General features: G+C 49.5%; 8 protein-coding genes across 8 annotated transcripts; 3 read left to right on the forward strand and 5 right to left on the reverse strand.

Moving 5' to 3' along the window:
* Positions 1 to 76: 76 nt before the first annotated feature.
* Positions 77 to 2572, reverse strand: I303_107579 (uncharacterized protein; the record flags this gene model as incomplete). Its single annotated transcript, XM_065969622.1, has 15 exons — positions 77 to 188; positions 247 to 349; positions 402 to 570; positions 623 to 711; positions 770 to 845; positions 898 to 905; positions 958 to 1029; positions 1081 to 1119; positions 1181 to 1415; positions 1475 to 1899; positions 1955 to 2027; positions 2074 to 2183; positions 2248 to 2307; positions 2357 to 2438; positions 2492 to 2572. The coding sequence occupies 15 exons, from the start codon at positions 2570 to 2572 to the stop codon at positions 77 to 79; spliced, it is 1734 nt and encodes a 577-aa protein (XP_065825694.1).
* Positions 2573 to 2982: 410 nt separating this feature from the next.
* Positions 2983 to 6564, forward strand: I303_107580 (uncharacterized protein; the record flags this gene model as incomplete). The annotated part of the gene is made up of 11 exons (XM_018410854.1): positions 2983 to 3038; positions 3092 to 3455; positions 3532 to 3718; positions 3767 to 4059; positions 4120 to 4780; positions 4836 to 5350; positions 5403 to 5519; positions 5566 to 5679; positions 5736 to 6138; positions 6194 to 6249; positions 6307 to 6564. 11 exons carry the CDS (start codon positions 2983 to 2985, stop codon positions 6562 to 6564), a joined length of 3024 nt encoding a protein of 1007 aa, XP_018259522.1.
* A 45-nt stretch (positions 6565 to 6609) lies between these two features.
* On the reverse strand, positions 6610 to 7312 carry I303_107581 (uncharacterized protein; the record flags this gene model as incomplete). The annotated part of the gene is made up of 2 exons (XM_018410855.1): positions 6610 to 7010; positions 7057 to 7312. The coding sequence occupies 2 exons, from the start codon at positions 7310 to 7312 to the stop codon at positions 6610 to 6612; spliced, it is 657 nt and encodes a 218-aa protein (XP_018259523.1).
* A 169-nt stretch (positions 7313 to 7481) lies between these two features.
* On the reverse strand, positions 7482 to 9749 carry I303_107582 (uncharacterized protein; the record flags this gene model as incomplete). The annotated part of the gene is made up of 2 exons (XM_018410856.1): positions 7482 to 8161; positions 8222 to 9749. The coding sequence occupies 2 exons, from the start codon at positions 9747 to 9749 to the stop codon at positions 7482 to 7484; spliced, it is 2208 nt and encodes a 735-aa protein (XP_018259524.1).
* Positions 9750 to 10991: 1242 nt separating this feature from the next.
* I303_107583 (uncharacterized protein) lies at positions 10992 to 13294 on the forward strand (the record flags this gene model as incomplete). The annotated part of the gene is made up of 6 exons (XM_018410857.1): positions 10992 to 11112; positions 11251 to 11505; positions 11660 to 11968; positions 12096 to 12334; positions 12446 to 13126; positions 13229 to 13294. The coding sequence occupies 6 exons, from the start codon at positions 10992 to 10994 to the stop codon at positions 13292 to 13294; spliced, it is 1671 nt and encodes a 556-aa protein (XP_018259525.1).
* A 588-nt stretch (positions 13295 to 13882) lies between these two features.
* I303_107584 (uncharacterized protein) lies at positions 13883 to 15851 on the reverse strand (the record flags this gene model as incomplete). Its single annotated transcript, XM_018410858.1, has 7 exons — positions 13883 to 14270; positions 14349 to 14537; positions 14624 to 14742; positions 14812 to 14937; positions 15010 to 15072; positions 15172 to 15205; positions 15571 to 15851. The coding sequence occupies 7 exons, from the start codon at positions 15849 to 15851 to the stop codon at positions 13883 to 13885; spliced, it is 1200 nt and encodes a 399-aa protein (XP_018259526.1).
* Positions 15852 to 16831: 980 nt separating this feature from the next.
* On the forward strand, positions 16832 to 17802 carry I303_107585 (uncharacterized protein; the record flags this gene model as incomplete). The annotated part of the gene is made up of 2 exons (XM_018410859.1): positions 16832 to 17581; positions 17716 to 17802. 2 exons carry the CDS (start codon positions 16832 to 16834, stop codon positions 17800 to 17802), a joined length of 837 nt encoding a protein of 278 aa, XP_018259527.1.
* A 906-nt stretch (positions 17803 to 18708) lies between these two features.
* I303_107586 (uncharacterized protein) lies at positions 18709 to 20074 on the reverse strand (the record flags this gene model as incomplete). Its single annotated transcript, XM_018410860.1, has 2 exons — positions 18709 to 18997; positions 19179 to 20074. 2 exons carry the CDS (start codon positions 20072 to 20074, stop codon positions 18709 to 18711), a joined length of 1185 nt encoding a protein of 394 aa, XP_018259528.1.
* Between the last annotated feature and the right edge of the window lie 88 nt (positions 20075 to 20162).

Here is a 20162-nt window from a genome sequence, read left to right on the forward strand (position 1 = left end):
AGCTAGTTCCCGCATCCGCCTGTTCTCCTGTCTATATACGCATAATCATTCTGACATCCCTAATCCTTGCATTCCTCTAGACCCTGACCGGGACTGCGTGGACTGCGTCGACGGGGTCTTTGTCTCTAGCGCCCTCAACGGACTTTATTACTTCCGCTTGCTCGGCTTCGGGTGGACCATCAGGCTCGCTATAACTCATTTGTTCAGCATGCAAAATTTCCTGGGTGAGAGATAGAAAAGACTGACCCGAAAGTACCAAAGTAATCATATTCGTCCACCTCGCCTACGCCGGCAGGAGGCCATATTTTCGACAAGACCACAAACACCACACCCGAGATGGTGAATCCCACTGTCTCGCATGGTCAGCACAGGACTGGATGCCCTGGATTGGGAATACTCACAAGGCCAACAGAGATAGTAAATATGAGTGGCACCCTCTGACACTGTCACAGTAGAAACGCTGGCTAAGAATCCGGGGAATAATGGTCCAACACCGCATACCCAGGCGACTACCGCTCGGAAATTGACCCCCTTGTAATAATAGTAAATGGAATTGGGTGAACAATCGTACTACACAGAGTCTCAGCTCAATACACTTCCAATGAGGTGTGTTTCTGCGTACCAGATTCGAGAGCTTGACTTTACGCTTTCTAACGAACATATAGTCGAAGACCATCAATCCAGTCATGGGAGCAAGGAAGGTCGCATATCCTGTAGTGATATAACACGGTTTAGCTTGATGCAGCGATGGTCAAGTCCCCTTACACACCTGACATCACAGAGATATACACGGTTGCACCGGAGACAAGAGCCCAAGGACACATTGGCAGTGCCATCAAAGTGGTCTTTTCGATCGTCAGTACACAGTGGGTAATCTTACTTGTGAAAGCGACATACAAAATAAGCTGATAGAGTGGCATCAGCACATGCTTTCGTGATAAGCGGATGGGTACTTACCTCCGCGACGGATATTGATGTACTTTGGCAGCAAAGAAGCCATATCTACACCTCCGGATATCGCGTTTCCAGCTGGAAGGAAAGGTCAACATGGAGGGCAAATACCTGTAGGTTATCACGTACCAATGTTGATACCGAATTGGGCGAATAAAAACGCAAGCGCTAAAGAAGGGTCAGCCGGCAGGAAGGTTGTATGAAGAAAAGAAACGTCACGTCGGCTCACACGCAAAGAACACCCCTGCTCTTGCCCCGTTCCCACCATTATTCTGCACAGCTGTGAGCAGCTTATATGGCGACCACAACAGACCCTCTTCTGGGTAATATTGCGCCGCCACGGATGTACAGACAATACCGATCAGGCAGGTCATGACCCCTTGGATAGGGATGATGAAGACTTGTGAGAATATCTGAGCGCGAGGATGAACGGCAAATCTAGTATAGTCAGAGTTGTTGAGGATCTGCAGAGTCCCATTAGCCGAAATACAAGATATGATGATGAGTACGCGATCCCACTCACACCAGCACAGATCTGCCCCATTTGACTTGAGATTCCGTAGAACATTGCCCAAGCGAGTGCTTTCCCTCTAGCCTTCTCGACTCCTACTAAGGCCATGGCATCACTGCCGATCAAAGGACCAGGTCCGTGACCTCGAGCGAGTGACCAGATGAAGAGGGAAAAACAAGCGATTGTGGAGATCATTGCGGTCACAAGGAAGGGAATCCTGAAGTGTTCAGGCGGAATGTAAAGCAAGGGCAGAGATATGATCAAGAACAAGCAGAAGCATAAGAAGTCGGAACCGTCCATTGCAGTCGAAGCAGGAAATGGATTGTGCATTCCTGCGATGTCAGCGATGCAACACGATGTTGCAAACTCACTATATATCGACGGGAACATCGATCCGAGTAAGGTCTTGAGCACTTGTCCGCCAAACCACGCTTGAGCTACGCATGATCAGTCAGCTCTCACGATTATCTCCTGTTGACTAGGTATACTCACTTGCGGACCAGGTGAAAGATAAAGCGATACGATTTAGTAAGGGGAAGAAAGACGCTTTCATGCCCCAGGTAGTCTATTTGGGTATTAGCTGGCGATTTTATTGAAGGAAAATGACTCACTCTGTTCCACAAAGGGAATCCGACATGCCATTCAGCTCCGAACAAGCCAGTCAACACACAGGCTCCCGCTACAAGGCATTGTCCTATCACAACGACCGCCATGGCTTCGCCTAAAGGTGGAGTATAACATAAATAGGATGCACTGTCTTCTGTATTGCCAGCACAGCGACCTACCGACTGATAAACCCAAAGACAGCAGCGAAGATCCCCCGGTCCAGCCACTGATGTTGATACCTGGGCAAATGATCAGTACCGCATATCTTTCTCGAGTAATGTTACTCACCCGTGGCACACCAAAACCCAACATATGACCATGCACCCCATAGTCGACGGGATGGCGGCAAAGGGACATTATCTCGATTGAGCTATTCAGTAGATCAGAATCCGTTGGATCCCATCCGGTGACGTGCAAACTCACCCATCGCGACTGTTGCCAGACTTCCGCTTCCTCCTCCCTCTGAGGAACCTCCAGCTTAGACAGAAATTTGGACTTGTTCATCGGTAATCTAATGAGAAGCGCGCGCTGTAAAGTCAAACAAGTCAAAACCGATTGAGGGATGCTGCTCCCTGAGCGCGATCTATATATATCTGTGGGTGCCCATTCCCTTATCGCGCTGTGAGGCCAAGTATGCAATGGGATGATAAGACTTCGGGACAACGACTCTTCTCGATCTTTTTTAAGTGACTTCGCAGCATCGCCCATCTCCGACCGACCTGTTAGACGCTCTATCGGTCAAATCCCAAACCGAGCTAGTCTCCACTATCTCGTAATCTGCCCACCTGCCCGCTAACATGTGTCCCCACTTTGTGATGAGCTATTAAATCAAAGTAGACAGTCGGCCGATAACACCTTTTCTTCATCTTCACGTTTATCTTTTCCCTCTCAATCTGCATAACGCTCCCAACGACATGACGGTAGCTCACAAGACACTCAGAGTCGGTGTCGATGTCGGCGGCACCAATACGTGAGTGATGGGCATGCCAGTCAGCATAGAGTAGAGCTGACATACTGTCACAGCGACGCGGTCATACTGGATCTGACTCCTGGTACCAAAAATCCGGTCTTGGCATCCTTCAAATCTCCCAAAACCCCAGACGTGACTGTAGGCATACAGAAAGCCATATCCGGGTGTCTGGCAAAGTCTTCCACCGACAAGTCACGCATCGAAGCTATATCCATTGGTACCACCTCCTTCGTCAATAGTCTTGTCGAGCGGGATCCGCGAAAATTGGAAAAAGTAGGAGTCATCAGACTATGTGGACCCCATAGTAGACTCTGCCCCCCCTTCATCAGCTTTCCATATGAGCTCCGAGCGGTATTGGAAGGACCAGCATGGATGGTAGAAGGTGGTCTGCAGGTGGATGGCAAGGAAATCTCAACAGTGAGTACAGCGTTCCGACATGTTCGTGTCAGATTCCCGAAGACAAAGATTAAATCGGATTAAACGCTTTTTTCAGGTCGACGTCAACGAGATCCGTGGTGTAGCCGCCGAGCTAAAGAGGCAGGGGATCAAGACAGTCGCTGTATCAGGTGTCTATTCCCCCATAGATCACGATATCAAGCAAGAAGAGACTGTGCGAGCCATCTTGCAGGCTGAGATCCCGGATATCAAAGTAACATTATCCAAGGAGGTTGCAAACATCGGTGAGCATGATTCGGCGATAGGTCAAGATTTAGCTGATAGCTATGCAGGTATATTGGAACGGGAGAACGCGACCATCCTCAATGCTTCGCTGCTTGCCTTCGCCAAGGTCGCAGTATCCGGTTTCCGGGAGTCTCTCAAATCACTCGAACTTGATACCCCACTCTTCTTGACGTCGAATGATGGTACTTTGATGACCTGTGACCAAGCGGAGCACTTTCCCATCAAGACCTTCAGCTCTGGACCCACCAACTCGATGCGAGGGGCAAACTTCTTGGCTGGTCTGGCCAGTGGGGGAGCACGGAAAGAGACGGCGTTGGTGATTGATGTCGGAGGTACTACTGTAAGCTTTCACTCATTGTATCTTGTAGACTTAGGCTGATGTGAGGATCCCTCACTATAGACCGAAGTAGGTGTACTGCTTCCCACTGGATTTCCTCGTCAAGCCGGTGCTCGTCACGAATTATGCGGAGTTCCGCTCAATTTTTCTATGCCCCATGTCCACTCAATCGGACTGGGAGGAGGATCTCGAGTGCGCCAAGATGCCGAAGGGAAGGTCACTGTCGGACCTGACTCAGTGGGATACAGGATCGACCAGTCCAAGGCGTTCGGAGGTGATACCCTCACAGCTACCGATATCGTCGTGGCAGAGGGCAGAGCGCAAGATGTGGGTGATGCCAGTCTGGTACAGGATATATCCAAAGACACCATCTCTGCCGCCACTGCTCGAATGAAGGTGATGATCGAGCTAGCTCTCGAGAGTATGAAGACATCGACCCAAGATGTTCCGGTATACCTCGTCGGTGGAGGAGCAATCTTAGTCCCCGACACCTTGAATGGAGTTAGCAAGGTTCACCGTTTCCCCTTCTTCGACGCAGCAAACGCTGTTGGAGCAGCCTGTGCGCAAGTTTCCGGTGTCATAGACACCTTTGAGGACACAAGTCGATTACCTCTAGCAGAAGTGAGGAAGGCAGTGGAGCAGAGAGCCATCGAAAAGGCAGTAGCAGCTGGAGCGGAAAGGAGCTCGACGACGATAGTCGAAAGCGAGATCATTCCTATTGCTTGTAAGTCACCGTATACGGAACACACTGTATGCCAACGGCTAAACAAAATCCGCAGACACTACCGGAAGAGCTAGATTCTACGTGAAAGCTGCGGGCCCGTGGACGGGCGCTCCTGTAACCCACGTCAAGGCGGACAAGATCCCAGTCAACGGAGCATCTGCTCAAGGTACATCAAGCGGCAAGCCAGTTGAGCCGATTCCAGCGGCCAATATCAGGGCAAAAGCTTTACCCACGTCGGATCTACAAGTCACAGCCCAGACCATCCTTGATTACAAGCCCACCATCAGCGAAAACGACGAATGGTTTTTGTCTGAGATCGACGCTGAGTGGATCGCCACTGGGTGCTATATCTTGGGATGCGGTGGTGGTGGGAGTCCATATAGCAAAGCTCTGGCTCTGAGAGAGATCATTCGCGCGGGAGGATCAATCAAGATCGTCGATCTGAAGCGGATAGATGACGATGGTATGGTCGTTTGGGGTGGAGGAATCGGCAGTCCGGAAGTTAGCCAAGAGAGACTGGTCAACGAGGAGTACAACGAGGCGATTCTAGAATTGTTGAAATTTCTGAGGGTCAGTTGAAGGACTACAAGTGACTGCTATTCAGCTGATATCCCTTCCGTAGGTTGACAAGTGTGCTGCTCTTGCTGCGTTGGAGATCGGTGGAGGGAACGGGATGATCAACATGATCAGCGGTGCTACCCCCTATCTCAACTTACCTGTACTCGATGGTGACTTCATGGTGAGTCAGAACCCTCATGCCTCAACTCCGGCTGACGATAATATAGGGCCGAGCGTATCCAACCGGCTGGCAAACAACTCCCAACGTGTATGATTACACTGGACGAGGTGCTGACTCGCTGCTACCGGCCTCGCTCGCTAGTGGGGATGGTACAGTCACCGTAAGTTGTGTTTTCCCAGCTGGTCAGATTCAACTCACACTGACGATTTGCATCAGTTCATGACGAAAGCTAAGAATGATCGAGAAATCGACTCGGTACAGAGGGCCGCTTGTGTGGAGATGGGTACACACGCCGGTGCTGCTCAACGACCGCTGACGAAAGCACAATGCGAGCAATCGATGATCAAGAATACGGTCTCACAATCCTGGCGACTCGGACGAGCCGTTGCTTTGGCCAATAAGCAGTCAAACGTTGGTAACATCGGTAAAGTCCTAGTGGAAGCATTAGGTGGTAACCAATGTGCCAAGGTGTTGTTCAGCGGAAAGATCACCGAAGTAGACAGAAAGATGTACAAGGGTCACACGGTCGGAGAGTTGGTCATCCAGGCGCTCAAAGCGGATGAAGAGGAGGAAGAGGATCCCGAGAACCCGAAGGAGAAATTCGAAGGCGTCATGAAGAGTGAGTGGGACATTTCTGCTGTTTGATTTTCAGCTCATCTCAGTTTGACCCGCAGTCCCGTTCAAAAACGAGAATTTGATGTGCCATCATGAAGCGAATGGGGTCACCAAGGTGAGTCTCTCGTGACTGAGGAAAAAATTAAGCTCACATGACCACCGCTCCTTGTAGATCACCGCGGGTGTACCTGATCTCATCTCCGTTATCGACTCCCAGACTGGTGAAGCCCTGGGCACACCTGACTACAAGTACGGTCTACGAGTCATCGTTGTTGGGGTCACTGCGGCTCCTCAGTGGACTGACACTGCCCGAGGTCTTGAGCTCGGTGGCTTGGGCGCGTTCGGCTATGAAGATATTCCTTACGAGCCGATCGGACAGTATGAGAAGCCGTTGAGTGTCATCGATGAGTACGGATCAAGCAAGAAGTAAACAAGTGGTTTGGCATTGTGTGTGTTCGTATTTTGTAGAATGGGTTCAAGGATGAAGTGGTACATGCGATATTTCCTCATAGTACTCGTCCTCTATACGACCATGCGAATCCAGTACTTTCTCCGCACCCATCTGACAGATTGCTAAACGATCCAGAGTGATATCCTTTGCCCAAACAGTATCTCTATGTTCGCTGATCAGTTTCGTCGCGTCGACCTTGGGAGGATAGTTTACGTGTGCGATGTAACGAGTATTGATCAGTGTGACATGAAGTCGTGATGGTCTGTTCTCCGGTATGATGAGATTGGATTTGACGAACAGCTCGTTGATCCGCCTACTGACAGGCAGGAGTCTATCGGTTGAGTCGAGGGGTTCCGTGTAAATTACCGACGTCTTTTTAGGAGAACGCATTGAGCTGAGCGAGGACAACGTGCACACGAGGGGACCTAACAAGCAGCGTCAGTACTACAGCAGGGACGAGGGATGACTCACCGGTCCCTAGGCTATCCAAGGCACCTCTGACTTCTTCTCCATGGAGATAAGCGATTGCCCGATCGACTTCTGCCGGACTGTTCAGGTGCATCACACCCAGGGTAAGGTGAAGACTGCCGATCGGTCGGAACGCTTCCGGCGGTATTCGACGCGTCGCAGCATGCTTCAACGTCGCCAGAGAGGCTTCTAGCTGGTTTCTGGAGGTCACATTGATCAGAGGTATGCATAAGAAGTGAGTAGGCTTTTGACGAGACATGCTGGATGGTTGTTTTATTGTCACCGAAGAAGACAACTCCAGATCATGAAGTGATTTGCGTCAAACAGGAGTCGACCACGTGGCAGATGACACGCGCTGCATAACCCTCGTAAGCCCGTGATAATGAATGTACAAACAATCTCTAAGATCTACTATCTCTTGGTCCGAATCATCCGAAGACTTCGATCATGAGGTGATACTGGATCCCAGTCCCTTCCTCTGCGCCTCTCTTCGTCAACTCCCTACATCGATCCGCCAGGATCTCACCGATCATCGGTGCGCCGCAGAAGAACACTCCGACTTTCAGTCGATCACTGCTTGAGTTCGTTCCCCCAGCCAACGTCCTGTACTCTACCATATCCTCATAATGCCTATCTAGTATCTTAACGAAATCCGGTCTACCATAATGCGAGGGATTGATCAGACCCGTCAAGGGTGATTCGGGATGTTCGTCTGTCCGATGCAATTCCAACAGCCATCTATACACATGTGTCGTAATCGATTTCCGCTTTGCGGTGACATGGGTCTGTAGGCGGATATCCAGATGAGGGAAGGCATTCGAGTCGCTGTCTCTGGTGTGAGCGCGATGCCATTCTTGAGAGCGAGAGATGGCATTTAGTAGATTCGAAAACCAGGTAAGATGGTTCTTGTCGCGGACCATCCAGTGAAAGTCGATCCGACGATAATCTTCCGGAAAAGGCGATGAAGTGGAATTGCGGCGCGATCGTGAGCGACTTCGACGTCGGGAAAGGGTACGACTGAGAGCGCGTGTAAGCGAATTGGCCGCTGAAGGCTTTTCATTGTTTGCGTTTGTACCCGAAGAGGTTGAGTTGACTCTTGTTGTATCGACTAGGATTTCCAATCAGCGCTTTGTTTTTTGTTTTACTGTAGAATTGTCATATTACTCACCGTCTGGCGCGCCATGGCCTCCCTTCTCTCGTGATGATGGTCCCCCATGCAAAAGGTCATCTCCCGCTTGGAGATCCGCCAGAATACCTGAGAAAGGGGTTACACCGATGCCCGACCCTACCAGAACTGTATGAGAATAATCATAGAATCTTTCTGCTGGAGCACCGAACGGTCCATCCAATCCAATCTTGATTGACACTGCCTCTCGATCTTCTGAAGCGAGATCCCTAAGCTTCTGAGTCCAATTTCCATCGGTCTTGATATGCAGGTGAAGTTGATTATTGACGCATGTCGATACTGTGAAAGGATGCCATTGGAAGAAGGATATGGACGGTACTTGCATAAACACGTATTGGCCTGGTCTGTATCGTTGTGCCGTGAACGGGGAAATCGATGCCGCAATTTGTACAGTCTCCGAATCTAGAATTTGTATAGTCGCTTCTATATGTCTAAACCCGATGAAAACCCTTGTAATTCTCTCGACCACTACGAGCAATGTCGGAAAAGCGAGGAAGTAGCCCAGCATCGGGCCTTGCAGTAATTTCGCTGTGCCGTGAGCCATGAGCAGGCCGATAATGGGATACATCAAGAGATGGCCCAGCTGAAAAACTTCATAATTCCATCGACGTACTGGCGGGATACTGAGAAGCAGGATAAGGTAGAATAGTCCCAAAGCTGTGAGCCCCGTGAAGCCGGGTAAAGATCTGATGTATTCGATGTAAGGTCGAGGAACAAGGTCGGGTGAGAGTACCACAGCGACTGCGTCCTGACGATTGGGCTTACTTCCAAAGACAAAGCTTCCCGACAGGTGACCGATCGCGTGTAGCGTTGCTAGCGCTATAGCAGCGAGGGACATCTTGATGTGAAATGATTGACTGAGATCCCAGTTGATAAATCGTGAGACCAAGTACCATCGTCTGAGAAAGGTTGAAAAATTCCGACTCATACTGAGGATTAGGAAGAAAAGCGTTGGGTACAGCGCTCCAGCACATGTCTTGGCCATGACTACGCCCCACCCGAATGCCGCGGTGTATCGAGTTTCCAAACCGTATTTCAGACACTGCCAGAGCCCGAATCCGATCATTGAGCCTATGACCAGACCGATGAATACCACTTCTGGTCCTCTGACGGCCCACCACGATCTAAATCTTCTCCATGTCCCGAGTCTTCTGATGTAGTCTCTCTCGGCGTCTTGTTCCTCCTGGTCCTGCTTCATACTAGGTATACCCCATCCCCTGACGCGAGCAGCGAACTCATCGCGAGAGAGAGCGTCCGCATCGCCTAAAATACTGCGTAGGAAGGCGTGTCGCTGTACGTCCTCTTTGGACGGATGGTTGATGTTGTGCGCTGTTGGATCAGGTGTGAGCTCATCGTTGACCTGGTCGAGCTTCGCTTCGACCTCTGAATATTGGATCTTTCCGTCGTTGTTGTGGTCCAGATCGTCGATGAATGCGTTGATCTCGTCCTCAGTCAGTGGTGTGAATCGCTCGTTGATGAGAGTAGATTGAGTCGACGCTCTTCGAGACATCGTGCGGCTAGTTTTGGAGGTTAGTTTTGAAGCTATAACAGAGATTCATCTGGGTTTATCAGGCATCTCATACAGCGTAGACAATAAACTTCTCAAATCATTCTTGATGACAGCCTTATCTTGACATCGCCGCCATGACACATGTCATGCTCGGCATCTGACTACCTTGCTTGGCATGGCCGCCAAGACTAACCAACCGCAGGATGCGTATATCGCGGTGAACAAATACTGGATCATAGCTCAGCGGTGTCTTCTGCTCGGCTAATTGCGATAGCATGGTACGCGGATTGCATATCAGTGTGGAGTGATGCCCAACACCTTATATCGATTGTCTGGTACGATTGTATGTGGTGATTCTCGAGATGACTCTTCCAACAGCTTCCGTTCATATAACATCTATACCGTGTGTATGTATCGAAATCAGAATCCACTTGTTCGCTTTAACCCACGTACATGAGCGAGTGGAGACACTCACCGAGCAAGTATGTAATACTCGTATACTAATCTTTCTAATCGAAAAGCAGCCACTTACTTTTTCGACGTCCATTCATCATCGTTTTGATCTGATTCTTATGCTTGGGCCGAGCAAGCGGAGAGTAACCTCATTTATAGAAACCCTGAAAGAAGTACGATCGTACTTTTCCCCTCAACTTCCCTCCACTCGTCATGCCCACCGGTCACCCAGCGAAGGGGAAGGGGAACGAAAAAGCGGGACAGGGGAGAAAGAGATATTTTTACGTTATGATGATGAATTTAACTTTTCATCTTCCTCCCTTCTCTCATCGTTCGACTGGGTCCTGCCTTGCCGCCTTAGACCAGGACAACCACTAGGATAGGTACGGTACGAGAATTAATGAGAATCGAAATTACTCGTACAGGTTGAAAGCATCGATTTTTCGAAATGTCCCCGTCATACGATACGCTTATAACCTCGAACGATTCTAGTGCGAAGTATCGTGTCGAAGTGAGGTGTGAAAATACAATCCATAGCCGTCTAAGCTTTTTGCTACAATTGTTTTAAACAGACATTCGAAGACGACACTCCCGACTCTCGATAAATCTACTGAGCCCCGATCAGACGGCGACAGCGACTCAAAGCGACACGGGCAAGCGATCGAGGAGATAACTTCGAGGAAAGATAAAGGCAGAAATCTCTGAATTGTCTGGGACGCACAGAATATCATAGTGGCCGAAATATCACCAATCATCGATTCTTCCGCGTCAATCAGGAACCGTTCCAAGATGTTCTCACCGAGAGTCATTGTGCTCTTCGGGGCGATCATGACGCTGGTACAAGGGGTAGACGGGCAACAGCTACAAGGGGATTGTTTGCGATTATTAGGAAGTCTGGTCTGTCCTGCGTGTGAGTGGGGATCATTCTACTTCTGTCCCTCATCCCACTCTGACCCTCTTCTGTGAGGATCATTTGGATGAGACATCGATTGGTTTTGCACAATACTGACCAGCATCCTCCCACACTCTAAATTCGATTGTAATATAGATCAATACGCTTGGATCAATCCATCAAACCTCTCGCTCGCCTACCCGTTCTTCGCCAACGTCAACAGCGTCGCCTCCTTCGATTCTGCCGCCCTGGCATACTTCTCCAACCCTTATCAATACACCAACACGAAGTTCAGATCGCAGGAGTTGGGCTGTTCCAATGCGAGCGAGGCGACGATCCGATGGGAGAAGACGGTGCTCTGCAGTCAGTGGGTGAATGAGAAGTGGAGTTTGGGATGTACGGCTTTGAACAGTGGGTGTCATTTGGTCTGATTGACTTGACTTGACTTCGTTTCGTTTCACTTTCATTCGATCCTTCGGCCCTCGCGAGAATGTTTTGACAGTCTGGAACATGACAAGGTATGGAAGAAAGCTAACAGTTTCTGATGTGCATTTGCAATTGATAGACGGAACAACAGCGGCAACATCGATGAAGATGGTATGCCAACAAACATGCCTCCAATTCTCCGCTTCCGAAACCGCTATCGTCAATTCTACCGAATATTGTCCTGGGACAGACTTGACCGCTGGAACGAGGGAAGCGACACTCACGAAAGATTTCGTGGATTGTACCAACTGGACTACGTATTCTACCAACGACACGGCGACTTGCGTTAGGGGTGAAGATAATGAAGGCAATTGCGGATACGGTACTTCGACGGCGCAGTTATGCGAGTTCTGTAAAGGTGATACGCCCGACGATTGTTGTTATTCTGGTGAGTGGGTGGGCTTTCACGATTCAGCATCAAGCATTCTTCCTTCACCAGCTGTCACTGCCCGCTCTCGTACCTCGCACTCTCAATGTAATAAGCTGACGCTGGACCTGCGTCACGCCACGTACAGGCTCCACGGATATGACGGTGTGCGGATTCACATTACCCGTCAGAGTGAACGGTACGACCACCTCGATACCTAGTAATACCGTCACCGGTCCTACGCAAAGTATCACCTCGACCAACTCAGCTATCAACACCGGCGCACCCACTGGAACCACGGCGAACGATACTGCCGGATCAACGAGTAAGCTCAGAGGAGGGCGATTGGCAGGTGTTATTGTCGGATCAGTTTTGGGCGGATTGTTGGTGAGTCTCTTGATCATGTCATGTCATATGTCCTATCATGTCATGTCATGGTGACTCACGTAATCTGCTGCGATCCTACACCATACTAATTCGATACTACTACCCGATCAGCTACTGCTATTGTTGCTTCTACTTCTGTTCTGCATCCGACGCAAACGATCCAATCGAAACAACCAACGCGACTCCGTCTCGTCCTTTGCCGCCTCCCAAGCGCGCCCCAACTCAACGGCCAATCCCTCAGGGGGTATCTTCGGCTTCCTGTCTCCTGGCCACGGCACTAACGGCGGGAAAACAAGCGGTCAATCAAGGAACAATTCTGAGAAAGGCCTCTTGTCTCGCAATTCAAACAGTCTCAGCCAATCCAATTTCATGGGTGGACCCAATAACAATTCTACGCCGACCATGGGAGGAGATACCTTCTATTCGCCTTCAACACATACGGGCTATAATCTGAAATCGTCTGAAGGTTTACCCCTAACCGCAGCAGCTGCAGCTGCAGGTGCAGGTATGGGAGGAGGGGGAGCGGGAAATAGGAATAGTGTAGGAACTATCTTACCCCGAGTCAAAGATGAGAATCAATTAGGCGATATTTGGATAGAACCAGGAATGGAAGTTTCCGTTCTGTGGCCGTACACTGCCACCCTACCGGACGAGCTGGATCTCAGACCCGGAATGAAGTTGAGAGTGGTCAGGCTGTTCGATGACGCCTGGGGAACGGCCGAGGTGATTTCGACCAACGGGAACGGTACAGAAGAAGGAAGTAAAGTTGGTAAACAGGGTGCATTCCCCATTGTAAGTTTGCAATCTCCTCTCCCAAAAGCCTTTTCATTTCTCCACCTCTCAAATATCAAGAGTCGTACTGATGTTGATTGTTCCTCCTTCCCCCTCCCACAGGTGTGCGTATCGGAAGGCAGTTCGCTGGGAAGTAGTAATTCCCATTCGTCCAATTCGTCTCATTAGCGCAAGTGTCGTCGAAAGTGCAAGTGGAAGCGAAAGATTCTTCAGTTGTTTAGCTGTCTTGAAAAATACTGTTCTTCCATACTTCAAAATCTTTATGTCCAAATTGGACCTCGTCCTGTATTGATTATGCTTTCTCGTCTGGTCTTTCGTTTGTTTTGTATTCGTTATGCTTTGTGCTTGAACCGTTGAATCAAAATATCGTGCTAAAGTATAATTATATGCCTTTATAATGCAACATCCTTCACTTGATCAAGCTTCTCGCGACAGCTGCTGCTTTCTGCAATATGCACGGGACGTAACATCTCATCATGATACTGATCGTAGCAATCAAGAGGATGGAGGGTACTATCAAAACATATGAGTAAATGAGAGTGTATGGCTGTCAATGACTGAATGACTAAACAAGCAGAAAGAAAAAGTCCATTAAGTGGCTGAGAAAGTCTGATGAGCGTAAAATTACTATGCGTTAATCCGTCGTAAGAGCGCGAATTGGGGTGAGACTGATGTTTCTCCGTTCTTTAATCCCATCTCCCTTCGCCGATACCTTCTTTCTCTTTGATATTCGACCTTTTAAAATGATGACATAGCTTATAAGAGCGCTACAGCACCAACGAGCATACCGACAACAGCGGCACCAGCACCGACGATGAAGTTAGATGATCCACCAACGGTAGCTCTGGCACCGGAGTTGGCGCCGGCAGCAGAGTTGGAAGCGGAAGCGGAAGCACCACCGGAAGAAGCGGGTGACCCGGAACCTGATCGACTGGCGGAGGCGGAAGCTGATCCAGAGGAAGCTCCTGAGGTGGAGGCTGCTGCAGAGACTCCGGAAGGTCTAGATTGGGAAGTGGAGCCGACTGAAACGGCTTGAGTGGAACCGGCAGCGAGAATCGATGGGGTGGCGGTGACGGCCCAGTCACCGGTGTTGATACCGTTAGAGATGGTGGAGTAGGTTTGACAGTTGGAAGTGGCGGGGTAGCTACGACCAAAGTCAAATTAGCTTGTGTGAACAGTGCAAGTACACGACGAGGTGAATATGTGGGAGTATAAAACTTACAAGGCAACGGAAGATGGGGTAACGGTTTGACCGACAGTGAAGTATCCTACACCACCCTCGTTGGAGTATGTACCGGTGTATCGTTGTCTGAAGGTGGAGTATCCACCACCTGGTTGAGGGTAAAGACCGGGAGGAGCGGCTGGTTCACCTTCACACGAAGTGAAAGAGTTGTTGCCTTGATAGAAGTCCCTGCGTTACAGAAAGGAGGATCAGTCAAATTCGCTTCGGACGTTTGAGCTCAATCATTAGCATTCATGCGGTGACTAGCGACTCACTCGATGGCCATGACGAATTGACAGCCCATGATATCGAGCTCGTGCTCACATTGAAGAGCGGCAGTGACGTTGCCAGTCTCGGCGGTACAGACTCGGAGACAGAATTGGTCGTAGGAGATCTGCGTGGACGCAAATAGCAATGTCAGCTTGGAGACAGACCGTGGAGCCCTGAGATTTGCAGCACTCACGAAGGACATCCATTCCTCGTAGAAGACATCGGTTCCACCAACATTGGAGGTCACGTTACCACCGATAGGGTTACCGAGGTTCTCAGCACCGTGTGGATCGAGTTCACCACCAGCATCACCGGCAACCTGCGAGAGTATGGAGGTCAGTGCGGGAGCCCACCAGGAGCTTATTCACGATGATGCTATGTCTGCACTCACAATTCCGACCTTGGTACCATCCCAGAAACCGTGAATTTGGACGTAAAGAGGGGTTTTGATGAACTGGAGAACGGAATGACCATTGTCAGTGCACAGTATCAAGAGCAGAGCCGACCGTCAGTCAGAGCGAGGAGGGGTGATGAAACGGCTGTTGTCACTCACGTGAGCGGCAGTGATAGCACCATCGGGTATCAATCTGTCAGAGGAGGTATGGTCAGCTCAACCATCACGTTTCCTTGAAAGTATCGGTGGTTGTGGTGTGAAGGCCAGAATTGATACGCTTTGATCTCTTCCACTCTGCCCTGAGGTTTTCTAGGACCTCGCCACCTCACAACCGGCTCAGCACTGCCGACCAGGTATGGCATGTGAAGTAAAGCAACGACGGGATCCAGGATGGGAAGACAGGACCATCAGGCAAGACAGAGGCAAATTGGGACGATGCTGCTTCAGGAATCGGTAGACAAGGTGAAGAGTCCACCAGATGGACTATAAAGTGGGGACGACGAGATACGGCACGTAGGAGGCAGACAGATCCGAAAGGGTGAAAGAGGCCGAACTCACCTAGCACCATTTCTTGGCTTTGTGCAGTAGGCAACCACGATCGGCTCGACGTTACCAATCTCGTTCTCTGGCGCGCCAGATTGATCGGGAGGACCCCAAAGACAGAAATCATCCACACCGTTCAAAGTGATCAATCGTGAGTCGGAGGTGGAGTTGACGTATGAGCCGATCGGGTAGAATTCTGGCTTGTCAGGATTTGTTACTCCATTAGGGTTGGTAGCTGTGACTTGAGCCGAGGCGAGGGAAGGTAATAAAGCGATCAAGGGGAGTAAAGCGAGCATCGCAAGTCGAATTCTAACTGATTATCTCGGGAAGGACGTAGTAGTAATTGAAGAGCGATTCTAGTAGACGAGTTGGTGAGTAAGGTGGACGTAAAGGATTATATGTAGTCGTTGACGAATGGAAAACAAAAGCGGAAAGTAAGAGTGAAAGAGAAAGAGTTGAAAGAGAAAGACAGACAGACGATCAACGATCAGTTGATCGCATCAATCATATGGCATGATCCAACACACATAGCACACCAAGTAGTGGACCGCCAAGAGAACGCATCGCCCCTTTTACAACGTATTCTCAAGCACCTAAACAACGAGCAAACACGCGATATTCCCTTTGTCGCATTGATCCATTGATCCCCATTCAGCGTAAGACGAGAGAGGCGCATGAACCTGGTTGTTTGGTTATTTAGTCATTTCATGTCTTGGCATATTTCAATTCAGCTTGGCACGGGGTAAAAAGCGGGATCACAATCATCCATCCATCCTACTCCTCCATTTGATCCCTTCTTTATTGACTTTGTCCTTCGATGATTCCATGAAATCAGTCGCCTCTTCATTATCACACCAATGCTGAACATCCATGTTGACTGATGATTATTTCATGTCGGTACTTGATGATGGAGATGACGATGGAACTTTCGAGTGAATGCCAAGACAAACGCCAGTAGATCATCCCCTTCATAGTGGAATAAAACCCTGAAACACCGAATGACACGAGCCACGACGAATTCAAAAGGCACAGGTGATCAGAATATTATGTAATACAAGCGAAGGATAGTCAAGCTCGGTGATGCACGTGGTTGACGCGGTATCGGTAGTCGACAATTTCAAAAGCATTCGTTGCCGAAATGACAACGTTTGTGACTAGTTGAGTATTTGGTGCAATTGTACTGCTTTAACGAAGACGAATGACAACAGAGAAATACAGGGGATAGGTCACATCACAGTCAAGCTCGGAAGTAAGCGAACGACCCCTCTTTCCTACCATGGCCACCATCCCGCTCTTACGGTCGACCATCGCGTCCAGCTCACGGGATACCATGCTTCGTTCGACAATCCCCTCGAAGTCTGCTCTATCCCCTCGTATACCGCTATCGAGGTCTACTACTTTGCCTCTCACAACGCTCAGACTGTCTCGCAGAACAATCCATCCTCACACTGTCTCAACCAATTTTCCATTGCGTTCATTCACCTCTACCAGTCTAAGGCGTGCTACGCCCGCTCAAACATCTACGTCGTCCACTTCTTCAACTTCCTCGAACTCCTCAGATTCCAATCAATCCGAGGAATTACCAGAACACGACCCGAAACTGTCCGTCACCCAACGGCTCAAAATCTTGTTCAAGAAATACGGATGGTATGCCCTGGGTATATACACCTTCCTATCCACCATCGACTGCTCCCTCACTTTCCTGGCCGTCCACGCACTGGGTGCGGAACGTATCAAGCCGCTTTTCGACGGTGTGATCCATTTCTACCGAGTCAGGCGATACGGCGACGAAGAAGCGGAAAATCTACGTATAGAGGATGAGAATCAACGAATCAAAGAATTGGAAGAAGCAAATTCAAATGCAAAAGAAGAGAAGGCTCAATGGTTCAGTAAGACCTTCTGGGCGGAATTGGCATTAGCCTACGCGATACATAAGACGCTACTGTTACCGGTAAGAGCGGGGTTCACGGTAGCGTGGACGCCGAAGATCGTTAATTGGTTAGCGAGTCGAGGATGGGTAGGTAAGGTGAGTGATACCCTTCTACGCTCCTCTCCTATCCTTTCCTATCCTTTCAATCTAGCCTGAAACTTGCGCCGTGCTACATCATCTGTCTCCTTGCTTCTTGCTGACCGAGCGATCTCGTTTTCATTTTGGTATAGGGCGGCCTCACTCGCGCAGCTACTCATGCTCAAGGTAAAGTGAAGAACGCCTCAGATAGAGTCAAAGACAGGGTGAAGAAGCAATGAGACGATGGGAGGAGGACGAAATAGCAATGAACCTCACTCAGCATGCATGATCACATGCCTAACAGCTTTGCGAAGTGACCAGAAGGGGACAGGGGAGGGGAGGGGAGGCAAAAAAGGGTCCCGAGGGAAGGGGTACGGGCGGGGGAAGAGGAACGGGTCGGGGAGAAGGGAGAGGGGAACGAATACGGAAAGGTGTGATTGCACGAGAGCAAGAGTCGGGGGAAGGGCATACACTCCAGTTCCATCAATGCCGAAGAAAGCGTCTTGGTCATTTCGCAAGTCCGAAAAGCAGAATGTCTAACCATTGTGCCGTTCGCTCTGCTTTGAGAAGCGCAGTATTGACTTATGAATGACTAAGGCTCGTCAGAGAATCTTCGAATGCCTCACCGCGATGCGTGCTGACCCCCTCACATTGCTGAATATATCGTGTTTACGATTCCATTGCTCATGCGGACAGACTTATTTACATGTTTTTTCTGACGTCAAAGGACTGTCGACTATGGACTACGAAATAAAGCATCGCGCAGTGTCTACTAGATCTCAGATTAATTTACTGATTGTTGAACGAAATCATAAATCGATCTGTGGAGATTGGACGTTTGAGATTGGAGTCTACCATATCATCTCACAAGATAGCCCACCCTCCCCTACGAGCGTAATCCATCCATCCGTCGTTCAGGTCTGATACAACCTTTTGCCGTTCTCACTGTCGAGCATCCCAATTCGCATATATGACAACGGCGTTAGCGCAAATCAGTGACGTTGATGATGATGATCATGATGATGATGAGGGTAACAAGTGATAATGAAGTCATGGATATGAAGAAAGGAAAAAAGCGACTTTGGTCTGGTCTGGTCTCTGAGGGGCGCGAGGAATTGAATGTACTGTACGCTACTGTACTGTACTCACTCCCTCGCTTGAATCATCAAGTATTCCAAATTCCCCAGATCATCCTCTATCAACCTCCTATTGCGTTTCGGTCGTTTATCGCGCAGTGCCTCGGCGCGCTGGAAATCCACTAAGAAAAGGCGATATTCACACCCATCACCGCCATCGTCACCATCATCACCGTCATTGTTTCTGGAACTTTGAATCTTCCTGATCTCCTTCTTGAGTACGTGTTGACCCAGTACATTCCCGTGGGCTATTTTACCTACTCGATGGAGTTGCTCATACAGCGCATCGATCCGGAGTCTGTCCATGTCGGAATCAATTTGATGCAGACCAGACCAGCGCGAATGATACGGTCGCATCAGCTTTACTCGTATTTCCCTTCCCCACCAAATAACGAGTTCTTGTGTACGGGCAGTGGGCAGTGAATACTGTACAGTATCGTACTGTACTGTACTGGAGTGTAAAGGAAAATAATGCTCACTTGTCCTGCCATTCCCAGGGATAACAACCATCTCGTGCGTCCTCGATTTCCCTTCCTACACCTTCGAGAACCATCATGTAAAACTTCGGATGCTCGTCCACCTCCTCCACCTTCACTTGATCATCGTTGGAGTCGTAATACTCAAATAACCCATAATACCTCGGCACGATCCCCAGCCCCTGCAACTCTTTGTTGGGATGTAAATGCTCTCTGTAAATCCGATCATCGTCCAAGGCGTAGGCGATAGCAGTCTCGGTGGTATTGTACCCGTCATCTTCGCCCATTGGATCTTCAATATCAGGTGGAAACTCGTCTGGGAATTCGCTGGGTCTCATAATTTTGACAATCACGTCAATTTCAATAGCGGTCCCATCATTCAAACCGAGTCTCCCTCGGAGAACGTCCCATGTTTGTCCTGTTGTGACGAATTCGTTCACCCAGATCGATAGCGGTTCGAAGAAGCTTATTGGCCCCGTGACCTCTGACTGCGTTTGCGGCTTCGAATGTCCGGGTTGCACGTCTCCACAGGCAATCAAGTCTGTGTCCCTTGCCGACTCTGAGGTTACATCTGCGTTTTTCGCATTGGACCCAGATTCGGCGAGGTTGTCAGGTTTGTATTTGTCAGTGTATCTTACAAAGAGGAACCTCTCTTCGCCAGTCAAAGGCCGCATATCGGTCCGTCCAGTATGTATTCCCTTGTTGAAATGCAGCCATAGATAATCGAATTGATCGAAATCAGTCTCGCGTTGTTCAGGCTCAGGCTCGGACTCAGGTTCAGGCGATCGTGGAGCTGGAGCTGGGGGTGAGGGGGAGGGGGTCTTTGGCGGCGAAGGTGGAAAGATTGTTTGCCTTGTTTCCCCATCCGAAGAGGAGGAGTCGGAGTCGGAGTGGTCCATCTTCGGGTCTGTAAAGCTAAGAAAGGATCGGAATTAGGTCTCCAATATGGATGTGCGCTGATGTGTGTCTATGCGAAGTGCAGCTGTT

This window comes from Kwoniella dejecticola, chromosome 10 (assembly GCF_000512565.2).
Source record: "Kwoniella dejecticola CBS 10117 chromosome 10, complete sequence".
Taxonomy (NCBI): Eukaryota; Fungi; Basidiomycota; class Tremellomycetes; order Tremellales; family Cryptococcaceae; genus Kwoniella; species Kwoniella dejecticola.